Consider the following 27,532-nt stretch of genomic DNA (forward strand, 5'->3'; position numbering starts at 1 on the left):
AAAAAATTATTTTCTGTGTTTGTGAATTGTGTGCACTGTGGCTGCACGTGCATCAACAAAGGAGCAGCGCCAAGCGTGCGCCTGTGTCCCATAAGTAAAGAGCCGGCTGGCTCATTTCTTAAAGGGTGGTGTAACCCACAAAGTGCACTACTCTCCAGCAAAAATAAAATAATATTTTCTGTGTTTGTGTGCGCTTTAGCCGCACGTATATATATCAATATAACATAAATGGAGGACCAAACTTTCTCCGATAAAAATAAAATAGGGAAAGATCAAGAACCACTTCCTCCTAGTGCTGTTGCTGCTGCTGGGAGTTGTTCATCATCCCAGAGAGGAAGTAGGAACATCACTACTTTTACTAAACAATTGACCCTCCAACAGTCCCTAGCGATGAGGATGAAGTACGACAGCAGTCATCCTGAAGCAAAACGTATAACTGAGGCCTTGACTGCTATGTTGGTGTTAGACGTGCGTCCGGTATCCGACATTAGTGCAGTGGGATTTAGACAATTGATGGAGGTAGTGTGTCCTCGGTTCCAAATCCCGTCTAGATTCCACCTGCATCCTCAAAGCAGCAGCGACAAGCGTGCGTCTGTCTGTTAAAGGGTGGTGACACCCTCAAAGTGTGCTACACAAACAATTAAAATATTGTTCTTTTTTTTTCTGTCTTTATGAATTGTGTGGGCTGTAGCCGCACCTGCATCCTTAAAGCAGCAGTGACAAGCGTGCGTCTGTCTGTTAAAGGGTAGTGACACCCTCAAAGTGTGCTACACAAACAATTAAAATATTGTTCTTTTTTTTTCTGTCTTTGTGAATTGTGTGGGCTGTAGCCGCACCTGCATCCTTAAAGCAGCAGCGACAAGCGTGCGTCTGTCTGTTAAAGGGTGGTGACACCCTCAAAGTGTGCTACACAAACAATTAAAATATTGTTCTTTTTTTTTTGGTCTTTGTGAAATGTGTGGGCTGTAGCCGCACCTGCATCCTTAAAGCAGCAGCGACAAGCGTGCGTCTGTCTGTTAAAGGGTGGTGACACCCTCAAAGTGTGCTACACAAACAATTAAAATATTGTTCTTTTTTTTTCTGTCTTTGTGAATTGTGTGGGCTGTAGCCGCACCTGCATCCTTAAAGCAGCAGCGACAAGCGTGCGTCTGTCTGTTAAAGGGTGGTGACACCCTCAAAGTGTGCTACACAAACAATTAAAATATTGTTCTTTTTTTTTTGGTCTTTGTGAATTGTGTGGGCTGTAGCCGCACTTGCATCCTCAAAGCAGCAGCGACAAGTGTGCGTCTGTCTGTTAAAGGGTGGTGTAACCCTCAAAGTGCTCCAAAAAATAAAACATTTTTTTTAAGGTGTTTGTGACTTGTGTGCGATGTAGCCGCACTTGCATCCTCAAAGCAGCAGCAACAAGCGTGCGTCTGACTGTTAAAGGGTGGTGACACCCTCAAAGTGTGCTACACAAACAATAAAAATATTCTTCTTCTTTTTTCTGTCTTTGTGAATTGTGTGGGCTGTAGCCGCACCTGCATCCTTAAAGCAGCAGCGACAAGCGTGCGTCTGTCTGTTAAAGGGTGGTGACACCCTCAAAGTGTGCTACACAAACAATTAAAATATTGTTCTTTTTTTTCGGTCTTTGTGAAATGTGTGGGCTGTAGCCGCACCTGCATCCTTAAAGCAGCAGCGACAAGCGTGCGTCTGTCTGTTAAAGGGTGGTGTAACTCTCAAAGTGCTCCAAAAAATAAAAAACTATTTTTTTAATGTGTTTGTGACTTGTGTGCGATGTAGCCGCACTTGCATCCTCAAAGCAGCAGCGACAAGCGTGCGTCTGTCTGTTAAAGGGTGGCGACACCCTCAAAGTGTGCTACACAAACAATAAAAATATTCTTCTTTTTTCTGTCTTTGTGAATTGTGTGGGCTGTAGCCGCACCTGCATCCTTAAAGCAGCAGCGACAAGCGTGCGTCTGTCTGTTAAAGGGTGGTGACACCCTCAAAGTGTGCTACACAAACAATAAAAATATTCTTCTTCTTTTTTCTGTCTTTGTGAATTGTGTGGGCTGTAGCCGCACTTGCATCCTCAAAGCAGCAGCGACAAGCGTGCGTCTGTCTGTTAAAGGATTACATCGGTGACAGCATCCAAGTAGGCATGTCAGACAGTCCGTACCTGTACTGGCAGGAAAAAGAAGCACTTTGGAGGTCCCTGTACAAACTGGCTCTATTTTACCTGAGTTGCCCCCCCTCCAGTGTGTACTCCGAAAGAGTGTTTAGTGCAGCCGGGAACCTTGTCAGCGAAAGGCGTAGGAGGTTGCTTCCACAAAATGTGGAGAAGATGATGTTCATAAAATGAATTATCAACTCTTCCAGGGAGACCAGCCTCCTGAACATACAGAGGGACCTGTGGTTCCAGCAGGGACGAATTAATACTCTGTGAGGATGAGGATGTACACACTGAAGAGGGTGAGGAATCGGTGGATGAGGAGGATGAGGATGACATCTTGCCTCCGTAGAGCCAGTTTGTGCAGGGACAGATTAATTGCCAGCATGTTTTGTGGGGGCCCAAACGAACCAATCATTTCAGCCACAGTTGTGTGGCAGACCCTGGCGCTGAAATGATTGGTTTGTTAAAGTGTGCATGTCCTGTTTATACAACATAAGGGTGGGTGGGAGGGCCCAAGGACAATTCCATCTTGCACCTCTTTTTTTTCTTTGCATTATGTACAGTTTGGGGCCTAGTTTTTCAAACTGCCATCCTGTCTGCCACTGCAGTTTCACGCCTAGATGGGTCACGTGTTTGTGCCACCCACTCGTGTCGCTTAGCATAGTCATCCAGCTACCTCGGTGCAACCTTTTGGACATAAAAACACTATTGTGAGGTGTTCAGAATAGACTGGAAATGAGTGGAAATTAAGGTTATTGAGGTTAATAATAGCATAGGAGCAGAAAAACCTACAAATTCTGTGATTTTAGCTGTTTTTATGCTTTTTTTCAAAAAAATACAGATCCAAAACACAAAACCCAGAACCCAAAACACGGAAGGGTGGTTTTGGCAAAACCAATCCAGATCCAAAACACGAAGAAAGATCCAGATCCAAAACCAAAACACAAAACACGAAAAGTGGCCGGTGCACACCCCTAATATATATATATATATATTTCTCATTGGTACATTCTTGTTTTTCCCTCGTATATTTTTCCATGCAAAGCAATCTCAGATACCCCATAACATCACGCGAGTAAGACTGACTCCATAGAACGCATATAGGTGAACGCTATGCGCATTTTGTATACAGTATATTCTCATCCGTCCAATGTCACTCTCCTGCGTAAACGTCGCTAAAATCGATGCACATTGGCCGGTCACGCAGCATTTAAGGCAAGTCTGACCAGCCGCAAACACTGCAGCTCCCCTCACGCACAGGGAGGTCTCATGCTGCGGATGTAATCGCAATGGATAATTTATGTACGCCCACATAATGGCATTGAAACGGTCAGACACGCCTGCGTTTCCCTAACCCTCCAGTTACCTCCCCCAAATGCTGACCACGTGACACTTGCTTTGCGAATGCTTTCTCTGTGCGTACGTAATTGCAAAGCAATCGCAACGCGTGCTACTTACACGCATGTGCAATGGCAAATAATCGCTCCATCTGCTTAATTTTATCGCCATTACGTCCCTTGCTTAATCAGGCCCTAAGTCAGGTGCAGGGACCAGCTCCCGCTCTCTTACCAGGCCGACTTTGGTTGGGAGATTTGTGTTTTTTCACGGTTTCTGGCTTCGAGTACGTTTTATCCTCACCTGAAAGGTATATAGAAATACATTAATTTGTTTTCCCATTTTATAACACAATCCTGTTTCTTACTATAATTATAGAGACGTTATTATTTCGCACATCAAACCTTACTTGATAAAAAAAGCTCCATGGCATAGTAGCCAATAAGATATTAATGTGGCCCAATCCACTGGAAGTTAACAGAATAAAAACTCTGTCAGGCCAAACTAGTGAATTACAGATATACCGGAGGGACAGGATGGCACTTGCCAGGAATGAGGAAGGGGAGCGGAATTCTGCTCAGCCACCGAAAAATTTAAACTCCTGGGAGCGCTCAAGGCTGGGGAAGGCTCTCTGCTAATTACCCCAGGCCTGCCTTTTGGTTCCGCATTAGTGCGCGGAACGTCATAACACAGACGAGTAGAAGTTTTAGTTAGTCAGGTCCTTCACTTTGCCTGAGGAGCTTGGACACCTAGATATGGTACTGCTCCATGCACTGGATTATATTCAGTTACATTCTCCATAACTCGTGGGACTAAATAATTGACATAAAATAAAAGTAAAAAATGCATATAAAATTAGCTTATAGGTGTTGAGAATGTAGAGCGCTGCTGCATAGACTCCATGTGGATCCTACAAGGAGGTGCCGTGCCCTATTCCAAGATGGCCACCGACCTAAGTACTGTGCATGCATGGCGCCATCTTGTTACTGTGTTGAGTGTCACAGTGGAAGACAGTAGTCTCCCACTTAGCGCCAGTGAGACCCGGTATTACTACTGCCCAGAATGCTTTTTCAACATCCCTGCACCGCTTCCAGCATACACTCACCGGCTGCTGAGCTGCCAGCACCGCTCCGCTCCATGTACCAGTCTGTGTAACAGTGAGTACGGCTGTACACATTGGCCCTCATTCAGAGCCACTCGCTAGCGGCAGTACGCTCGTTCCGAGCGATGTTCGCACATCTGCGCATGCGTACGGTTTTTAGTATGCATGCGCGAGCCAGTCAGTGCGGCCGAAAATCGTTGGTACGCAATATAGCGAGGGCCTGCTATTTTGAGTGACAGAATGAGGCATATGTGGGTGGTAACAGGGGAAGGTGCTTGAAAACGGGGAGTGGAGATCCGAACGCAGGCGTGCTTAAAGGTCAAAACGGGCGTTTTAAGGGAGTGCATAATTAATACAGCAGCGTCATTGACCACGTCACTTGGTTTTTTTTAACTTAGAACTGCTCGCAAAATAGCGGTTGAAAACACCAACCACAAGAATAGCGAGCAGTTCATACGCTGTACGATGTACTCGATTAATCTAATAAATAGCGGACATGACGTATGGTGCGTGCGGCCAGGGGGGCGTTTTTATCTAAAAAACGAGCGTATGTTTTGCTCGCTCGTTCAGACTTAGAGGCGTGAACAGACTGCAATGTGCGAACGGATCATTTGCATAGCCACCCCTTGTTTTTGAACGAACGAACGCAAATAGCGAACGGCTCTGAATGAGGGCCATTATCCCTTCAATAAAACCACTATACTGGTTAAGCAATTGGGCTGTTCTTGTACACACATATCTCCAACAATCGGATCAGTGCATTCTACTGGGGAGTGGTCAGTCCAGGCCTTTTCCATGACCCAGTCATGGGGCGCTAAATATTCACCTGCTATACACAGTAATCAGCTTGCTGGCTGTAATTCATACAAATACATTTATTTATCCAGAATGATACAGAAGACACTTATAAATGCACATGCATGTGGTTCACAAAACATTTATAGTAAAATAAAATGTGTAGAAAAAGGTTAAATCTGACAGCCCAGGCACAGATCAGGTCTCTTTGCCAGTCTAAAAAATGGTGGAGCCTGTAAAATACGCATGAAAAAAAAAAGCTGTGCCACTTACGCTCAACGGTGCGGGGAGGTGGCGCTTCCTCTGTCCTGGTCAGGATATGAACGCCTGTACAAAACAACACAGGAAAACCAGGTTATTTTTGAAAATATGTGACACAGGTTGTTGCCCATTCTGTATATTATCAGAATTATTTTTATCATCATCATTTATTTTTAGGAAGGTATGTGCAGCGCTGTACACGGGTAAACAATACAACCGAACAACAACACATAGAAAAACTACAACAAAATAACATAACCCGACATAAGGTGAAGTAACCGTACAGAGCAGTGTTTCCCAAACTCAGTCCTCAAGGCACCCTAACAGTCCAGGTTTTAAGGATATCCATGCTTGTGCATAGATGGTATAATCAAACTGACTGAGACACTAATTAAGTCACCTGGGCTTAAGCATGGATATCCTGAAAATCTGGACTGTTAGGGGGCCTTGAGGACTGAGTTATAAAGCCTCTGGCATAGAGCAGGAATAGATCAGGCTATGGAACCCTCCTGGTCGCCCTGTCTTACCATGTGTGCGAATGTCCTGGAGGAGGCTGTAGAGATAATGGCCGCACGCCCCGGCAGCCTCTGAGAAGTCCTCCTTGGTAAGGCTGCAGAGCTCTTGGCCCGTCACGTTGAACTGAGAGAAAGGGATACAGGTGGCGTCCAATTTGTAGTTGTCACAGCAGTACTGAAGCCACTCACAGACGTGGTGCCTGGTCCAGTGCTCCGGGGGTAGAGATATCCACAGAGAGGGCACTCCTGTACACAGGACAAGTACCGACACAGGAAATGGTAAATTCACAGGACAAAACGTTGGACTCCTCAGGAAAAGTAAAAGTGGACTCACACTGGCACAAAACAACTGAATTACGCTCAGCCAATATTGTGGCAGGTTTGGACTTCTCCTACACAAGCAAAAGCCAATCTGATTGTTAAGGATAGAAAACCTGGCATGCTGGCACATGATAAGCTTTAGTTTGAAGTCGAGATTGCACAGTGATGCTGACAATAGGGACCAGGAAACCCCAGATCTGGATAATATGGTATTTTGATATGTATCTAAATTTGTCACATATTCATGTCGGTAAGAACATATGTGTCCAAGCTAACTCACACCCAGAGCCAGATCATCCATTAGACACTCTAAGCTTCTGCCTCACCACCATGGGGTCTTAATCGGACTCTGATCACACCCAGTGAGATCTTCTCCATCTTAAACCAGTACCCAAGACTGCAACACACTAATTGCATATTTCCAGTTGGGTCTCTACAGTAGGAATTATGTACTATATACACAAGCATGTTATCCTGGCTGAATCCACGCAGCTGCCAGACTGTAGAGATATGTGTCCTACTCTGGCCAACCAGACCTTTTTGTGGCATACAGGGGAATAGTTGGTGTCATTTTAGGAAAACCATCGACTATGATCACTTGGCCATTGATGGCAGAGGTCCATTGGGGATTTGCATATGTTCTTTTCCCTTGGGGCATGGTGATTAGCCCTGACCCCTCCATGTACTGCCCTCCTTCTCTGATTGGCCCACCACATTCACATGCCCCCAAGCTAGTGATGCCCATCGATGGTTCAATCCATCAATGCTTTCCCATCGATGGTTTGCTGCCATTGATGTAAAGTACCAATGGAACTACTGATGGTAAACCATTCGACGGTCATGACTAGTATTGATGGTCACCCTAGGCTATAGAAGAGATTGTGCTGCTGGTGAGCTGTCTGTGAGTTGATCTGTCTGATCAATGGATAGGAGCGTTACTAACAATGGACATTACTGGCAATGCAAGCCATTTCCTGATTACAATTCACCAACAGACAGACCCTCCAACATGACCCCTTCCACGAGGTACAGAATCCTCTGCTCCTGGACCTCCCACCTACTTAGTTTATGATTGTAGTCACCATAAATTAATCATTTCATCACAGGTGACAGCAATCACAAGCTAAGTGGGACATCCACAAGAAGAGGATTGTGTTCCTGGTGGCAAGGCTTGTGTTGGAGGGTCTACAACAGGGATGGCCAAATTCGGTTCTCGAGAGCTACCAACAATTCACGTTTACCAGGTCTCCTCACAGAATCACAAGTGAAATAATTAGCTAGACCTGTGGATCTTTCAAAATGTGTCAGTGAGTAATGAGTACACCTGCTGGGTGACCTGGAAAACGTGAACTGTTGGTAGATCTCAAGGACCGAGTTTGGCCACCCCTGGTCTACAACATCCGTGGCACCGATGTGTTCTAAACGACCAGCCATAGCACATACCAGTACGTATAGCTTTCTATGGAATAAAGTGCTGTGTCTGACATAGCTATCAGGACATACACCATCATTAGAACCTACAATTCTTTCCTGCAAAAGGTACATTATTGGCAAAAGTAACAGATACAATTAAAAACAAAAACTGACATTCACATAAACAAAATTATTTAAAATTAGAGATGAGCCGTTCGGTTTTGACTCTCTTTTTTATTATTTTTGGCTAAAATAATGCAAGATGGGATTAGTTCGGATTTATCTTATTGGTTTTCCAAAACATGTGAGAGCCGGGTAGTCAATATGATATCGTTTTTGAGATCCGGACATAAGTAAAACCGAACCACTCATCTCTATTTAAAATATATATAGATATATATAATACTTCTATTCTGTGCTACTGCATTGGGCAGAAATGGCTGACTCTCCCTGCGCTGTAAACTTTCAGTGTGGCCAGCAGGTGTCAGCATCTGCCATTATCACAGTGTAACTCATTGGTCACAGACACATCGGGGCTTATTCTCAGTTGGGAGTAAAGTTTAAAATACAGCAAGTTACTCTGCACCTGGAACAAATTATGCTGCCCTGCAGGTTGGGGCAGATTTAAAATGTGCCGAGAGATTTAGATTTGGGAGGGCAGTGTCCAAACTCAAATCTAAATTGCAGTGTAATAAGGGTAACAGGGCCGAAACTAGGATTTTTGTCACCTGGGGAAAGACAGTAATTTGGCGCCCCACTGGTAATTCCCCCATAGTAATGCCCCCTTCAGCAGTGCACCAATAGTAATGCCCCCTGAGGTAATGCCCATATAGTAATTGCCCCATAGAAATGCCCCTGTAGTAGTGCCCCTATAATAATGCCCCCTTCAGCAGTGCACCTATAGTAATGCCCCTGAGGTAATGCCCATATAGTAATGCCCCCATAGTAATGCCCCTGTAGTAGTGCCCATATAGTAATACCCCTGTAGTAGTGCCCATATAGTAATGCCCAAATAGTAATACCACTGTAGTAATGCCCGTATAGTAATGCCCATATTGTAATGCCCCTGTAGTAGTGCCCATATGGTAATGCCCCCATAGTAATGTCCCTGCTTACAGAAAAAACATTACTTACCTTAAACCACGCTCCAACGTCCACCGCCGTCCAGTCCGCTCGGCTGCTCCTCGGAACTATGGGAGAGTAGTGCCCATTCGGAGAGCTGGGAGCTGGAGTTCAGGAGAGAACTCCAGCCTCTGGCTAGCGCCGCGCTGCAGGGAAGGAGCCGGGCGCCCGCTGGTAATAACATCTCAGCGGGTGTCCGGCTTGGAGCCTCCCTGCGGCGCCGGGCTGGAGGACACTGGACGTGGGTGCAGTGGCGCATCCGGTGCACCTCCAGCCCTCCCCCCCCTAGTTGCGGCCCTGGTAATAATAAAGCTACCCAGTATTTGTGGACCGCATGCAACAGCAGCCAGTATTTACCCTGCATGCAAATAAATATAAATGCATTTGCACCAATTGCATTGCAGCACGGTTACTTGCTTTTTGTCTCTGCTCCCAACTCAGAATCAGCCCTATAGCATACTTCCCGAATCCCAACATATGGGAGTTAAAATTCGGCACCCTTTGCGACGTTTGCACGGGTGCCCAAAAAGGGGCATGTGATGTGGCCTCAAGGCATGTCCTTGTTTCCATCACTCTGGAGGCATGCCCAACACTCCTGCCCCCAGTCCTGCCTTCACGGACCCGCGACTTGCGGCATCAAGAAGCCTCTGGCCCAGCCCCCCTCATTGACCAGCTTCATCTCCGCACTGGGCGCTCTCCTCGAGGGGGACAATATGAGTATGTCCTCATGTTCAACAAAAGAATGAGTGATTTACAGCAAGATATATTCCCCTGAGTGCAGAATGGGGGTAGTGGTGGGTGATCCTGCAGTGCCAAGTGCCCCAGCTCCTCCAGGCCCTCATGACAGTGGTGGCTTCACCACTGAGCGTCAAATCGCTGCTTCCTGCAAACCAGCACTCTAATCCAGAGGTTCTCAAACTCAGTCCTCAGGACCCCACACAGGTCACGTTTTCCAGGTCACCCAGCAGGAGCACAGGTGTATTCATTACTCACTGACACATTTTAAAAGTTCCACTGGTGGAACTAATTACTTCACTTTTGATTCTGTGAGGAGACCTGGAAAACATGCACTGTTTGGGGTCCTGAGGACCAAGTTTGAAAACCTGTGCTGTAATCTAATTGTTGGGGAGATGAATCAAAACTACAAGTGGAGAAGTTGCTGATATCAACCAATCAGTTTGCGGCTACCATTTATATATTTTATATATTCTATAAAATAAAAGTTACAATCTAATTGGTTGCTATGGGAAACTTCACCTTGCTAGGGGCAACACTCGGAAGTTTATTTTAGAAGGCATGATACATCTCCCCCTGAATACTCTGAGCTGCTGTGAACGTTCTGATTATAGGCCCCACCTCACTCAAAACTAGACACGTAAGAGATGAACGCCTCGGTTGGGTACACGTTTTTGGGACAAATGCTTGTGTATCTCCTGTGCCTCAGTGTCCCTGGAGGGGAGGGGGGTGGTAGCAGTGAAGATGAGTCACACACCCGGAATAAAGAACTTGAGGAGACATGGACAAAACGGCCAAGCAAACCCATGACAAGTGCACATTCTGGAACACAATAAGTGGCCTTAAATTCAAAGAAGATGACAAACTGCCCATCAGTGAATAGTAACAAAGTGAGTAGCGGAGACTCTGAGGAAGGTCAAAGCACAGAGAAGTAACTTCTAAAGAATGAAGACGGCGGTGATAATGGGAGTGACTGTCTCTCACAATTAGTGCTATTGTGGATAGTGGAAAGATAAAGTGACGGTTACTGTAACATGTTAACCCTGACACTGGCATCCCGATAGGGTTAGGATACCGACACCTGTCTGTCGATATCCTAACCCTCCCCCTCTCCCTACCCCTAACCCTCCCTCCCCAGTGCCTAAACCTAACCTACCCCTCCCCGGTACCTAAAACTAACCCTCCTCCCTTAGTGCCTAAACCTAACCTTCCCCACTAGTGCCTAAACCTAACCTCCCCGGTGCCTAAACCTAACCTCCCCCCCACGTGCCTAAACCTAACCTCCCCCACTAGTGCCTAAACCTAACCTCCCCCACTAGTGCCTAAACCTAACCTCCCCCACTAGTGCCTAAACCGAACCTCCCCCCTTAGTGTCTAAACCTAACCTCCCCCACTAGTGCCTAAACCTAACCTCCCCCCTTAGTGTCTAAACCTAACCTCCCCCACTAGTGCCTAAACCTAACCTCCCCGGTGCCTAAACCTAACCTCCCGCCCTAGTGCCTAAACCTAATCTCCCCCTCCCCGGTGCCTAATCCTAAACTCCCCCTCCCCGGTGCCTAATCCTAACCTCCCCCTCCCCGGTGCCTAAACATAACCTCCCCCTCCCCGCTGCCTAAACCTAACCTCCCTCACTAGTGCCTAACCCTAACCTCCCCCACTAGTGCCTAAACCTAACCTCCCTGGTACCTAAACCTAACCTCCCCGGTGCCTAAACCTAACCTTCCCCACCCCGGTGCTTAAACCTAACCCTCCCCCCTTAGTGCCTAAACCTAACCCTCCTCCTAGTACCTAACCCTAACCCTCCCCCTAACCCTGCTACTTACCTTCGGGATGCCGACGCCGGGATTCAGACAGGTGTCAGGATTCTGGCGCCGGTCTTCTAAGCACCGGCATCCCCTTTCTCGGGATACTAAACGTAACCTGTTCTCACTAAACCAATTAGACACGTGAGGCAGGTGCCTAGGGGTGCCACTTGCTAGGGGCGGACCTCAGAAGCCCCTGTAACCTGTCCTACTTAGTATATAAGTGTAAATAAGGACAAATAAAACAAAATATCATAGCGCATGGTTTGTTTCATTATTACTATATTATTTTATATATTATTTATATATTATTATACTTGCAATCACCAAATTAGGGCATATAAACTAATAATTAAAATAATACACTGGGGATGGAGGGGGAGGGTGGGGGGGGCGTTGGGTGCGGCCATTAATTTTGTGCCTAGGGGAGGTCTGACCCGTAAATCTGCCCCTGGCCGAGTAGTAGACTGGACAACAAACACTACTAGGGGCACTGTTGGGGGTACTACTAGGGGCCCTGCTGGGGGTACTACTGGGGACACTACACACTGGTGGGACCACTACTGGGGGATGCTGCATAGAGGGGGATTCCTACTAGGGGTACTGCTGGGGGGACCACTGTTGGGAGGGGACTGCTACTGGGGGCACTGCTGGGGCAGGCTGCTACTGGGGGCACCACATAGGGGGGGATTACTGCTGGGGGGGACTACTACTAGGGGTACTGCTGTGGGAGGGCTGCTACTGGGGGGATTACTACTGGGAGCACTGCATTGGGGGGACCACTACTGGGGGCACTGCATAGGGAGGGTTACTACTGGGGTCACTATATAAGGGGCACTGCATAGGTGGGGGACTACTACTGGTGGCACTGTATAAGGGGCACTACTGAGGGAACTGTATAAAGGGCACTATATTGGGGGCACTACATAGGGGGGCCACTATTGGGGGCACTGTATAAGGGCTTGTGCAGCTATCGAGGGTGAGGGCAGGGGGGGGGGCGTAAGGCTGAAGAAATGCCTAGAGTGCCAAGAAACCTTGCACTGGCCCTGGATATGCGGACGCTATATGAAGAAATGTTAATTTAAAAAAAAATAACATTAATAATAATAATGACAGCTATAAAAGTGATAAATGTATGAATCTAGGTGACTCTTACCGGCTTGCATAAGCCTGTACTGCTCATTTGCCTATTTGGCACAAGGGGAATCCCCAAGTACACATATAACATGCAAGTACAGACAACAAGGTGATTAACATGGCAAACGTTTCATGCTCACATCAGACTAGTAATTAGCGATGTGTTAATAGTGGGAAGGGAATATTTATATCCAATGGTCTCCTAGCTGCAATGAGTGATGTCACATGCACTTGTCTCATCACTGCACTCACACATGTACACACACATACACATGTACACATACTCACCTATGTATCCCAGTACTCGGTATGATTAATATGCGGTGGAACGCACGACGCTCCACCCATTATGGGTAAAATGGCAGCTTGCTGTAAAGATAGTCCTTGCGCTCCACACCGAGTACTGGAACGCATGAGACCCTGTTCATGACGGAAGACTTCCGGCGGAAGTCGTCGAAGTCCGGTCCCCGGAAGGTTGGAATACATGAGGTTCCGATGCTTACAGGTTGGACGGCTCACCTCGTCCGCAAAGAGGCACGTGCGTTCCACAGCAATAAGGGGTGGAACGCATGAGGTCTCTTTTAAGATACACATTTTAAGGACTTGCGCCGACGGAACGGAAGTTCATGCGTTCCACGTGTATAGCGCGGTGGATGGCAAACGAACTGTACAAATATGTCCCTTATTAATGGATGGATTTATTTTTGGAACACGTAGAAGGTCCTCATTCAGACCCGACACCAAGCGCTGAGTGCTCGCAGCCGGGTCGATGTTTATGCCCTGCGCACGCACAGCGGCCGCACTGCGCGTGCGCAAGCCCCGGAGCGAGAGAGAAATTCTCTCGCTACGGAGCTCACTACAAAAGGGGCGGCTGTTGATGTTGATCGACAGCTCGCCCCGTTTTGTAGGCGGGGTGGGGGGGTGGCTACACAAACGGAGGTGTTCCCGACGGAACGCCTGCCGTTTTATGGGCGGCCGCACTGACATCAGCAGTGATGTCAGTGGGGAGCTTCCTGCTCGATCAGAGCAGGAAGCTCCCTGGGGCTTGCAGTTGCCGAGACCCAACCTTAGGGTCTCGTCGCAAGCCCCGATGGTTGCGATGGTCTTGACCATCGCGACCATCAACCTGGTCGGTCGCTAAAGCTGTGGGTGGTAACCCACAGTTTAGCTAGCGACCAGGAGGCCGCACTAAAAAAAAAAAAAAAAAAAAAAGCGGCCGCCCTCATTCAGAACGAGCGCTTGCTTCTTGAGACCGCCTCTGAATGAGGGCCCTGGTCTTTTGGTACGCAGCCTCACAATGGTTTTATATATAAAGTTTGTCACTCAGATAAAATTGTATCACACTATTTGTTCCCTTTTATTATTTGAGGAACAAGAAGTATTATTCTTTTGTGTGAAGAGGAGGAAGTATCAAATTGAATGGGCAGACTGAGAAGATTTACTTATTTATTCATTCTCTGGAAGTTTGGAAAGTTTTCATACCACGTATTTATGAACATTGGATTCATGTTGTTTTTGAACTGTTTTAATTGGACAAAGTTATCATTGATTTGCTTAAGAACTGAACCCTAATCAGAGGTTTTGCGCAGGGTTTATCCTTCTTTCTAGTTTGCATATCATACGGTGTTTTTCTTAGGGTGTACACCAGCACCCTTTGCAGCATTTCCCAATTTTTGAAGCGCACTGATTGTAATCCAGTATTTGTTTGAACATTGGGCCTGATTCAGACCCGGTCGCAAGTGCTGAGCGCTCGCAAACGGGTCGATGGTGGCCCAGAGCGCATGCGCACGATGGAGCCGGCTCCGTTGTGCGCATGCGCGAGACCCGGATAGCGACAGGCAATCCGTCGCTCCGGGTCTCGCACCAAAGGGGGCGTGTTGTCGATGTTCAGTGACAGCACGCCCCCTTTGGTGGGTGGGCCGGGGGGGGGTGGCTGCCCAAACAGAGGAGTTCCCATGAGAACGCCTACCGTTTAAGGCCGGCCCCACTGACATCACAAGTGATGTCAGTGGAGAGATTCCGGCTCTGTTAGAGCCGAAATCTCTCTGGGGTTTGCGGCAAAGAGACCCTACCACAAGGGTCTCGTCGCAAGCCCGATGGTCATGATGGTCTTGACCATCGCGACCATCTTCCTGGCCGCTCGCTATAGCTGTGGGTGGTCACCCACAGCTATGCAAGTGGCCAGGAGGCCGTTCTAAAAAAAAAAAAAGACCGGCCCTGATTCAGGGCGAGCGCTCTGTCAGAGAGTCCGGCTATGAATCAGGGCCATTGTGTTTATTGTTTCTTACATACCAATTTCACAGTTTTAGTGTTAATAAAATGACGGTACACCGGTGCCAGGGGACAACATTTAAAGTTCAGCTCAGGGTGTGAAAAATGGTTTGAAAATGTGGCTTAAACAGGGGAAATCACATTGACCACTGTACAATACAGAGCCCAGGCCCCAGACAAATGTGCCTTATATAGCCCAGTCCTTGATAAGCACTGTACAATGCAGAGCCCATTTCTTGCAGAACCCATTTCGTGGCCAAATCCAGGAGACGTGGCCACACACCCCTCCCCCCAAAAATAACAAAAAATTACTATGCTGAACTGCAAAGGGGGTACAATGTCCCCTACAACAATGCCGGCCCCCGGGTAATCAGTACCCCCCCTCTCTGCAACCCAGGATACAAACAAGCTGCACATAGAAGAGGGGGAGATGTACTCAGCCCTGGAAAGTGTTAAATTGGAGAGTGATGAACTACCAACCAATCAGCTCCTAACTGTCATGTTACAGGCTGTGTTTGAAAATGACAGTTAGGAGCTGATTGGTTGGTAGTTTATCACTCTCCAATTTATCACTTTCTAGGGCTTAGTACATCTACCCCTGGGGACAAGTAGGTTACACAGAAAAGAACCATCTGAGACCAAAATCATCAACCTGGGTTTATGGAAATACCCATTCAAACTTTAGTATTAATCAGTCAGGTGGCCTCAGTCGGCATATGTTCAGTATCCTGACAAAGGGGATGCCGGTAGTCAAAAATCCTGGTGCCGGCATCCCGGAGGTAAGTACTGGGGTTAGGGGGAGGGTTAGGTTTAGGGAGCGGGTAGGGGGAAGTTAGGTTTAGGCAGTGGGGAGGGAGGGGTAGGGAGAAGGGTATGGTTAGGATGCCGACCGACATGTGTCGGTATCCTAACCCTGACGGAATGCCAGCATCAGGATTTTGACCGCCGGGATCCCGAGCGCTGGTATCCCGTACCCATCCCCCTAGGTCAACGCCGATGCATACTAATTAATAGTAGCTCAGGGTTACGGCTCTGCGTGTAACATGCAGGTAAAGGAATGACTGTTATTTGAATGAACAAGCTGGCAGTCTCCATGTTGTGGTTAGCAATAGTTATGGTTTTAGTGACACAGAAACTGGCTAAATAAATCAATCTGACCATGGCCATATTCTATGTCCGAGGCTTTTATTATGACGTACTGATGGCAATGTTATCACCTGCAGTCAGATTAACCCATACTTGCCAACCTTTTGGCTTCCTCCTCTAAAACGGAAGGAGGCAGTCAGGTCGGCACTGATGGGGCGGGGCCTGGCGGAGGAGGGAGTGTCTGGGAGCGGCCAGGCTCGTCTGAAGTAGGTGTGTCTGAGGGAGTGATGATGCGTCATCATAGTCCCACCCCCTGCTATGCAATGCCGAGATTAGTGGCATTGTTGAGCGGGGGCGGCGGAGCCACGATGATGTGATTCATTGCGAATGTTGCTAGGCAACTTGTTTGTGTTTTGTTGGTAGCCCTGTACCGTTGGGCGCCGCTTCATGATGTCATTGTGGCCACAATGTCTGTTCCCAGCGAGTGGCCCGGGACTGCTGATGGCGGCGTCTAGCAGGTGAGTACCAGGTGAAACTAATTGAATGTTCATTAAGGGTATATAGGATGTTTATGCCTCTGAAGACGGGGGGTTGTCCATGAAATGTCGGAATAAAGGACTATGGGCCTGATTCAGCATGGATCGCAATTGCAACTGCGTACACAGATCGGCCGATGGTGCGTACTGCGCATGCATATACACCACAGTGCGTGTGCACAATGACAGCATTTGCATGAGTGACGGGACGTCAGCGTTTGGGGGCGGTGACTGGTCAGAAAAACGCAGGCGTGCCTCTCCGTTTGAACGCCATTGCATGGGCGTGCATAAATTAGCCACTACAACGGCATACGCAGCTTGTGTGCTCACTCCGTGCGTCGAGACTTGTCATTTCTGAAACAGGTCACAGCTGCTGTAATTTTGTGTGATGGCCCGATGTTCCTCGATGGTACCAATGTGTACGCAGGACTGCGAGGTATTACGGATATGAGAAAGCAGAAGTGGGCGTCTCTATGGTGGCTGAGCGGTGGCAGACATTAGCATATTTTCGCAGCAGCACTGCGTGCGATTGCAGAGCTGCGATCGCAATCGCGATCCATGCTGAATCAGGCCCAATGTTTTCAAGTTATGACCAGTCTGTGAGTGCCGCCTAATTTCCTTCTGTCTCTCTCTCTATACTGTATATATAGCTAAAGAGTGATACAAATGATGTCATCACATTGGCATGTAATGACAGTTGGTCTGAGCTCTGACCCCTCCCACCTCTGTGTCAGTGATGTCACTTCCAAAAGAGTTTCGGCATAACACACATCCACAGCCTCCAACACTTCTGTGATTTCCCATAGTTACTCTGACTCATCACATATCACCTCATGATGACAACACAGACACCCCTGATAATCACACAATAACTACATCACAGCACTATGCCAAACACAATAAAACCTAGTAGCCCAGGAGACAACAGCTAGTATCTTATAACCTGATCACTCTTTGCAGAGGAACAGTATAATGGGACTTGTTGTAATATAGAGAGCAGATCATGAGAGATCCAAAAATTGGTAATTCTTCAACAGATCTCCTTTGTCTCCCGGTGTGCTCCAAATATTCGTACATATGAAATAAAACACACAATGGGGCCAAATCAATTAAATAATTATCCAATCATTTTAAGATTTAGGAAAGTTCCAAAGCCAGAAACTTCTACAATAGAGAGAATCCTTTATGGACAACCGTGTATCTCTTAAGCAGGTAATTGTAGAGAAAAGACAACACCCCTCAGTGTAGATAGTATAGAGGCAGATTTTAGTCTGCTTACTTGTACTGTGGAGCTCATTCAGAGTCGGTCGTCAGCGCTGAGCGCTCACAACCGACTCGATGTTGCCCCACAGCGCATGCGCGAGACCCGGCTAACGACGGGCGTTTGTCGTTAGGGGTCTCGTAGCAGACGGGGCGAGCTGTCGATGTTGAGTGACAGCTCGCCCCGTTTGCCAGTCAGAACGCTTACCGTTTGGGGGCGGCCCCACTGACGTCATTGCTGAGGTCAGTGGGGAACTTCCTGCTCAAACAGAGCAGGAAGCTCCCTGGGGCTTACGAGTGCCCAGACCCTAACCTAGGGTCTGGTCGTAAGCCCCGATGGTCGCGATGGTCAAGACCATCGCGACCATCACCCATGTTGGTCGTTAGAGCTGTGGGTGTTAACCCACAGCTTAACGATCGACAAGGAGGCGGCCGTTCAGGATGCAAGTGGCCGCCCTGATTCAGAGCGACCGCTTGCATCTAACGACCGCCTATGAATGCTTACATAACTAAGATTCTACGGCATATACAATATATTTGGTGTGGCATGTAATAAAGTCCATGCTGAACACCCAGGTTCCATTCTATCAATGTGGAAAGTGAAAAAGGTCTAAGCACTGACAGCGCAGCGCGAGCAGCCCCCTCATCCAAAAGGGAAGGAGCCGCTGGTGCTTATTATCACCCCGTTAAATCTAGAGGTAAAAGTAGTTTCCTAACGATTTTAGTATCCCTGTGATTTACCAATGGCTGAATCCAGGAAAAAACAGGGATATCTCATGCGTTCAGTTAAGAAACACAGGTTACTACAGTACAGTCCCCATTTTTTTTCAATGGACACTGCGGTCATCTCCAGCTGGATACCAACCAATAGCTAACTCCAGCTTGAAATGCCGTTAGCCATTGTAACCCGTGAGCTACAGTACTTTCTCAAATATATTTCCCCAGATATGGATTTTCGGACCCCTCTCCGGGAGCCTACGCTTGCACATAAGGGGCACAACTGGCGCACATGCGCAGTAGGCAGGCCAGACCCGAATCTGGCAGTGACATGAGAATGTAAGATTTCACGTTGCTATTTTCTCTTTACCAAAATTGGTTGCAGCCACTGTCCCGGCAAGAGGCCCCTAATACATTGCCCCCCAAAAGTCATTCCTTATCACTGGGATAATTTGTCAGCTAAAGCCGCAGTCCTTATAGTTTACTGAAGTGGGTTCATTATTTTCTTATCGTCCCACAAATAAGTGGCTGTTGGAAGTTATACAGGGATTAAAGGGGAGATGTATCAACCTTGGAGAGAGATAAAGTACCAACCGATCATCTCCTAACTGTCAGTTTACAGGCTGTGTTTGAAAATTGACAGTTAGGAGCTGATTGGTTGGTACTTTGGGGTCTATTTACGAAGCCTTGGATGGAGATAATAGTGAGCAGAGATAAAGTACCCACCAACCAGCTCCTAACTGCCATGTCACAGGCTGTGTTTGAAAAATTACAGGAGCTGAGTGGCTGGTACTTTGGGGTCTATTTACTAAGCAGTGTTAGTGGACAGAGTGAAAAGTGATAAGAAAGTGATAAGGTGCCAGCCAATCAGCTCCCAACTGTCCTCTCACAGGCTGTGTTTGAAAAATGACAGTTGGGAGCTAATTGGCTGGTACCTTATCACTTTCTTATCACTTTTCACTCTGTCTCCTAACACTGCTTAGTAAATAGACCCCTTTATCTCCATTCACTTTATCTCCATCCAAGGCTTAGTAAATAGACCCCTTTATCTCTCTCCACTTTATCCATCTTCAAGGTTTGATACATCTCCCCCTATGTAAAATAGGGCAATGCCCCATGTTGTAATGTACCATTTTATTCTGCGAGATGTCATAAATACTCCTGAGACCACTACAAACTGTGCTGTGATACCACGTACTGTCCCGCTATTGCTTTTATTGCTATACTGTTCATTGATATTATACTAGAGATATTATACCCATTTAATAAAGACACAGACAGGCAGCACTAATCAATATCAGATGTAAGAGGAGGGCACCTTGCACATTACCTGGCGATGGATCTTTATATGTGGGGTACAGGTCACTGCAGAAAAGGTCTGTCCAGGAAAACAGGGGCTCGGTAAACGATGGCATAACCGCGCCGTGTGTAGCAGAGTCTATCATTCCCTGTAACATGCAAAAAACAACACGTCAAGGTCTTATCCTGACAGTGGGGCAATGGCATTGTGTATGATATGGTAACAATAGTCTAATTATTTACTAATAAGTGTATATTTCCCTTTTCTCTTTACTGATGATTAATCACAGAAAAATGTGCTCAGCTGCGTGACCATAGGCATTACGTGCATCTCTGAGTTAGACGCAGTATGTCAGGACCTACCCATATGCGGCCGGTTGGGTATAATTGAATGAGGCGCTGTAGATTAGCCCCTCTGGCATGTTATTATGACTGGAAGAAGATATGTGCCCAGACTGATAATATGTCATCTTCCAAGCACATTAACCAACATTCTCGTTCATCATCATCCAATCATTATGACTCATTCAGAGTCGGTCATTGCGGGCGCTCGGTCGTACGCAGCCGATGTTCGCTAAACTGCGCATGCGTAAAAATTCATAATGCGCGTGCGCAAACTATCTGTTACGATCAGAAATTTCTCTCTCCTTGAACACAGCCAGGTCGTGAGTGACAGAATGAACCGTTTGTGGGTGGTAACAGGGGAAGGTGCTTGAAAACGGGGGAGTGGAGATCCGAACGCAGGCGTGCCTGACTATGCGAACGGCGTTTTATGGGAGTGCATAATTAACAAAGTAGTGTCATGGCACACGTGACATGGTGGTTATTGCACTGACTAGATCGTAGTGCTTAAGAGAGGGTATGGTCAGCCTTAAGCTCTACGACCAGCTCCGATGGATCCCGATGGTCGCGATTAATCCTTATATCCCAGGAGATGACGTGTGTTGTGATCGAGAAGGGGGCGTTATTTAGTCTTACGGCCGCTTCTTACCCTCGGTCGTTAAGCTAATGATCTCATCTTAGCGACACAACTTGCGATCACTTCATTTGCATATCCGGCCCCTTTCCCCTACGACCGAGCGGCCACAACGACCGACTCTAAATGAGGTCCTCTGTATCACCCAGCTCTGCGTCCGTACTGGGAATTGATAAAATTACTCCTAGATGATATTGGTTCGGCACACAGACAGCATCGGGTGGCAGAATCCCGGTGCCGGAATCCCAACCCCGCCACACAACATGGATGCTTTGTGCATGCTCTATCTATATCAGCATTCCACATGGATCAGACATCGAAGAAACTTAGTGTGGATGGAGACCTCCGATCGGCACATGTAATAAACTGGTGCATACATGATTTTTTTCCCCCTCTTTGTAAAGGTTCATGGGCCTCTATTTACCAATATTCGGTAATAATAAAGGTTTTCAATCGCCGCATATACAACATCTGGTATTGCCGCAATTTACTTAACAAATATCGCCAAGCAACAGTTATAATGCTGAACTTACCGCTTACCCAGCTAGTCTGGATACTACTGCGTGTGTGCGACGCTGCAGCTTAGCCGGCTGACACAAGACTGGAGGCGCGGTCTCGAATTTATAACTCTACAATAAAAAAAATGAACAAAAAAGTTGCGCATGCATAGACTCCTCTGCTGAATACAAAAATGTAATGTTCACTTTGTTTGTAAATATAATGTGTTTTGTGCATCCGGAAATTATTGCACGCCCCTCGTATTGTAACTGCAGTAAAATGAGTTCCCCTAAAACAGGGATGGGGAACCTCAGGCCCGGGGGCAATATAAGTCCCCCGGAATCATTTGGTCTGGCCCTCTGAGATTTTTTATGCTAGCCTCATCTGGCTAGCAGGATGCCTAGAATGTCATCCTGCAGCCAGAATGTATGTAACAGTGCCACCTGGAGCGTCCTCAGGATGCTCCGGGCATTGCTGTAATCACCGGCAAATGTGGCCCCGGCCCCGTGTGACGTCACATGGAGGGGGCGTGGCCTGCACCAGGCCAGCGAATAATGTTATATATATCAAAATGGCCCTTTGCAGAAAAAAGGTTCCCCCACCCCTGCCCTAAAAGAACAGGTTTTCCACATTCTAAATTTTGATCTGTTTGTGCTTCACAGAAACTTTATTGAATGAATCGCTTGAACTCTTAACTTTGGGCCTGATTCAGAGCCGCTCGTAAGCGGCCGCTCGTTCGCTCCGAGCGATGTTTGCCCAACTGCGCATGCGTACGGATCGTTATACACATGCGCGAACCAGTCAGTGCGGTTGAAATTCATGTGCTCGCAAAATAGCGAATGCCTGATAATTTGAGTGACAGAAAGAGGGGTATGTGGGTGGTAACAGGGGAAGGTGCTTGAAAACGGGGAGTGGAGATCAGAACGCAGGCGTGCTTAAAGGTCAAAACGGGCGTTTTATGGGTGTGCATAATTAAAACAGCAGCGTCATTGACCACGTCACTGGGTTATTTTATAGTCAGAACTGCTCACAAAATTGTGGTAGCAAAAACCAACCACAAGAATAGCGATCAGTTCATACGCTGGTCGATGTACTCGATTAATCTCTAATAAATAGCAACATGACGTAGGATGCGAGCGGCCAGGGGGCGTATTTATAAAAAAAAACGGCCGCAAGTTTTGTTCGCTCGTTCAGACCTAGAGGCGTGAACAGACCGCAAAGAGCAAACGGTTCATTTGCATAGCCACCCCTAATTTCTGGACGAGCGAGCGCTAATTGCGTCCGGCTCTGAATCAGGCCCTTTGTTCTTAGATATTTACCGAATCCTCTGGAAAGAGTTTTCGTTGTCTCTTTTTACTGTATGTAAATCAGTTTAAGGGAGATGATCATGCACCTTATCCTTATAATACACAGCAGAGGGCCTGATTCAGAGCCGCTCGTAAGCAGCCGCTCGTTCGCTCCGAGCGATGTTCTCACATCTGCGCATGGGTTGTAATGCGCATGCGCCAACCAGTCAGTGCAGTCGGAAATCGTGTGCTCGCAAAATAGTGAATGCCTGCTATTTTGAGTGACAGAGTGAGGCGTTTGTGGGTGGTAACAGGGGAAGGTGCTTGAAAATGGGGAGTGGAGATCAGAACGCAGGCGTGCCAAATGGTCAAAACGGGCGTTTTAAGGGTGTGCATAATTAACAAAGCAGCGTCATCGACCACGTCACTTGGTTGTCTTTTAGCCTGAACTGCTCGCATGATTGCGGTAGGAAAATTAATCTAATAAATAGCGGAGATGATGTATGATGCGAACGGCCAAGGGGCGTCTTTACAAAATAGCGAGCGCATGTTTCGGACGCTCGCTCAGACATAGAGGCGTCAACAGACCACAAAGAGCGATCACTCAATTTAAATAGCCAGCCCCTTTTTCTGAACGAGCGAGCGCAAATAGCGTCCGGCTCTGAATCAGGCCCAGAGTTCCATATTGCCATGCCTAAGGCAGCAAATAAGTGTACGTCTGTCCAGTATCGGAGACGTCTTGTCATTTTACCGAGCATTCCTTCATCGTTTCATCACCGAACTCTTTACATGATCACAGTGAACTCCACATGTTCCGAGACTGTAAACAAGGGTGGATTTGGGGTAAGAAGGTGACTCCACAATAACATCCAGATCCTCCCCTGCGATTGTTATCGAGATGTAGAACACAAACACCGCATTGTCCAAACATCAACACGACTTTTGCACACATACACGCCCAGTGTCGCCACACACACCCACTCACTGCCAAGATGTTTTGATATCAGGATTAAACACAGTGTCACAGTGTACCTGCAGCGGGGAGACTCACCTGCAGAGCACAGAGGAATGCTGCCGCCTCTTACACAAAGTCACTCATCCTGCTACAGGAGACGCATGAGGACCTGTGATTGTAGACACTGAGCCAAACGTGTTTCTCTGACACTTGGCCAACTATAACATTATCAGACACCTCCGGCTCCACCTGTGCTAATAGATGTAAGGGGGGCAGAGTGGCTGGTGCCCTCCCCTTGGGCTCCAGCCAAATAGTGTTACCTCTGCAAATAAACCGAGACAGACCTGAGTGTAGCAAAACACTATCACGGTTTTACTCTATAAGGTTAGAAAAAGGTTCGCCAAAAATTCACAGTGGACACCATCACACATCACTGAATGTTGGGGGGGGGGCACCACACACCTACCCCCGCAACTATCAAATGGGGGGCAATCAGAGGTGTATTAAGAGAGGAGTAGGCCCGTATGAAGTCAGTCTCCATCCGGGGCCCCCTCCTCTCTGCCCAAAGGCCGGCAGCGCACTGAGGCCCTGATTCAGAGCCGGACGCTCTGACAGAGCGCTCGCTCTGAATCAGGGCCGTCCCTCTGAATTTAAGAGCGGCCTCCTGGCCGCTCGCATAGCTGTGGGTGACCACCCATAGCTATAGTGAGCGGCCAAAATAACGGCGAGGACACCATCCCGAACGATGGTAAGTCCGGAGCTCCCTTAGCCTTAGTCGCGGGGGGAGGGTTAGGATTAGGGAGTCTAGCGGGGTTACAGTTAGGTTTTGGGGGGGAGATTAGGGTTAGGCACCCCCAAGGAGAGGTTAGGGTTAGGCACCACCCCCCGGGAGGGTTAGGTTTAGGGAGCGGTAAGGGGGGGTTAGGGTTAGGCACAGGGCTGGCTCTAGGAGTGTTAGACCAGTGCGGTCGAACAGGGGCGCCAACCACAGAGGGCGCACCCCTCCCCAACATCCCAGTACTGTCCCACTGTCCACCCATGGGCCGAAGTGGCCTGCGGGTGGTCAAACTGGGAGGTTGGGGACCCCCACTGCCACAGCTGTGCGACGGTGCCGGACCCCGGAGTCTGAATGGATGCTGCGCGCATGCGCACGGCATCCATTCAGTGACGGGAGAGGGCTGGGGGAAGCCCAGCTGGTGAGGCTCCCCCAAGCCTGATGTTATTTGGAGGCGTGCCATGCGGGCACGTCTCCAAATAACGTCATGTAGGGGGTGTGGCCTATGGTAATTAGACCATGCCCCCATTTTCAGTCACACGTCGCGCATGATGTCAGGGCGCAACATAGTGAGCCGGCACAGGGTGCTCCGACCATGGGCGCAGAGAGGAGGGGGGGCGGGTACAGTATACCCGGGCCCAGGCTTGCTAGAGGGGCCCGGCATCGCCCCCCCCCTCCCTCACAGCAGCAGTGCGAGACTGCTCGCGGCTGCTGCAGCAGCCGAAGCAGTCTCCTATGGCTATGGGGAGGAACGATCACACTGATCGTGCGCCCCCCCCGCTTAGTGCCGGGCTGAGGGGCTTACAGCGCCCCCTCCCCAGCGTGCGCTGCAAAAGTAATTTATTCTTTATTTTTTGCGTCAAGGGGGCATGGCCACGCCTCCCGCGATTAGGCCACACCCCCTCCATTACCTTTGCCCGGCTGGGCTCTCTACGGCCCTGGCTCCGACCCCTGGAGCAGGCCCTGGCTAGCCACCCCCGGGGGTAGGTTAGGGTTAGGCACTAAGGGGGGAGGTTAGGGTTAGGCACCACTAAGGGAGAGTTAGGGGGGTACAGGGGAGGGTAGGGTTAGGTACCACTAAGGGAGAGTTAGGGGGGTACAGGGGAGGTTATGGTACTTACCTGCCCCTGTCGGGATCTTGATCTTGTCGGGCATCCACTGTCTGGATTTGAACTGGGGTTTAGCCGCCAACATTTCAATCCCATTCCATATCAATTACTCAGTAAGCAGTTAGCTAAGAGCTTTTGAAAATATTCAATTAACAAGTAAATTACTAGTAATATCCTGTGTGTGTTATCAGCAAATAGGGAGCAATTAAATATGCAAACTATCTCCACCAGGTGTAAGGAAACCAGAGTCACTGTAAACATCCCTAATGCCAACGCCAAACTATCTGTTTCCTGGAAGCCATCTGCTGCCTCTACATATAGATTACCCCTAGGCTTGAGCTACCAGTCTGATGCCAACAGACATATGTTTGCAAAATTACGTGTTAACCCATATGAAGGAAACAAAAGGGAGCACAATATTTAGGGGTCTAGTTACTAAACAGTGACAATTGGGAGCTGATTGGCTGGCACCTTATCACTTTTCACTCTGTCTCCTACCACTGCTTAGTAAATAGACCCCTTAATCATAATTTGGATAAAAATAAAATCTCTAAAGGTCCTAGAAATATGTAGCAAGTTTAAATGCAAAAGGAATGCTCATAGCGCTGCAGGGAAGGGAGGAAATGTGGGTATCCGGTCTTTAGGTCTACATTGTCTAGATAGACAATGTTTAGGTAGACAATGGAAGATAGACAGGCAATAGACATACAGGGACTGAAGGTCGACAGGGTCTGAAGGTCGACACACTAAAAGTCGACTGCTGACAAAGTTGACATGTACAGAAGGTCGACATGCAATAGGTCGCCAGTGACTGAAGGTCGACAGGCAATAGGTCGATGGTCTGAAGGTCGACACACTAAAGGTCGACTGGTAACAAGGTCGCCATGTATGAAGGTCAACAGGCAGAAGGTCGGCAGGGTCATTAGGTCGACACTCATATAGTCGACATACAAATGGTCGACACATGTCGTCGCTCATATAGTCAACATGCAAATGGTCGACACATGGTTTTGTTTGTTTTTTTTGCCCTAATCTTTATTCCTAACCCTTCTCTTGGTGTCTAACCCGAAGTGCATAACCCTAACCGTCGGGGTAAGTGCCTAACCCTAACCGTCGGGGTAAGTGCCTAACGCTAACCGTCGGGGTAAGTGCCTAACCCTAACCGTCAGGGTAAGTGCCTAACCCTAACCGTCAGGGTAAGTGCCTAACCCTAACCCCCGGGGTAAGTGCCTAACCAACCCTAACCATCAGGGTAAGTACCTAACCCTAACCGTCAGGGTAAGTGCCTAACCCTAACCGTCAGGGTAAGTGCCTAACCCTAACCCTCGGGGTAAGTGCCTAACCAACCCCAACCATCAGGGTAAGTGCCTAACCCTAACCCTCGGGGTAAGTGCCTAACCAACCCTAACCATCAGGGTAAGTGCCTAACCCTAACCCTGACACTGACCCTAACCCTAAAAAAAAAAAAGTGTCAACCATTTGACTATATGAGTGTCGACCTACTGCCTGTCGACCTTCATACCTGTCGACCTTGTTACTAGTCGACCATAAGTGCCTAACCCTGACACTAACCCTTAAAAAAATAAAAGTGTCGACCATTTGACTATATGAGTGTCGACCTACTGCCTGTCGACCTTCATACCTGTCGACCTTGTTACCAGTCGACCTTTAATGTGTCGACCTTCTGACCCTGTCGACCTTTAGTACCTGTCGACCTATTGCCTGTCGCCCTTCTGTACCTGTCGAACTACTGCCTGTCGACCTTTAGTACCTGTCAACCTATTGCCTGTCGACCTTCTGTACCCGTCGACCTACTGCCTGTCGACCTTCTGTACCTGTCGACCTTCAGTCCCTATCTATGGCCTGTCTATCTTCCATTGTCTACCTAAACACTGTCTATCTAGACAATGTAGACACATTGACCCATACCCAACGCGCCGTACTACCAGTCACTCTTCCCCTTACAACTGTCCCTTTGTGGAGGCCGCTGTTTCTGATGTACAGATCTCTATGGCTACATTACCAAGCTGGCTACCAAAATCTACATGTGGCTCTAACGCATATAACAGCACCC

The 27,532-nt window shown here is 48.0% G+C and overlaps 1 protein-coding gene across 2 annotated transcripts in view; it reads right to left on the reverse strand.

The window, feature by feature from the left end:
* Positions 1-27,532, reverse strand: part of ELF5 (E74 like ETS transcription factor 5) — a 37,967-nt gene that overhangs the window by 6,610 nt on the left and 3,825 nt on the right. The window contains exons 2-6 of one of the 2 annotated variants that reach the window (XM_088452642.1): positions 21,369-21,464; positions 19,891-20,008; positions 6,173-6,406; positions 5,658-5,711; positions 3,722-3,790 (exon numbers count right to left, since the gene is read on the reverse strand). In XM_088452642.1, coding sequence (XP_088308768.1) covers positions 3,722-3,790; positions 5,658-5,711; positions 6,173-6,406; positions 19,891-20,005 — 472 coding nt within the window. In that variant the 5' untranslated portion in view covers positions 20,006-20,008; positions 21,369-21,464. The remainder of the gene's footprint in view (positions 1-3,721; positions 3,791-5,657; positions 5,712-6,172; positions 6,407-19,890; positions 20,009-21,368; positions 21,465-27,532) is intronic. The other variant, XM_088452641.1, reaches the window with a different exon arrangement.

This window comes from Taudactylus pleione, unplaced genomic scaffold, assembly GCF_031769625.1.
Source record: "Taudactylus pleione unplaced genomic scaffold, aTauple2 ptg000555l, whole genome shotgun sequence".
In the NCBI taxonomy this organism is placed as follows: domain Eukaryota; kingdom Metazoa; phylum Chordata; class Amphibia; order Anura; family Myobatrachidae; genus Taudactylus; species Taudactylus pleione.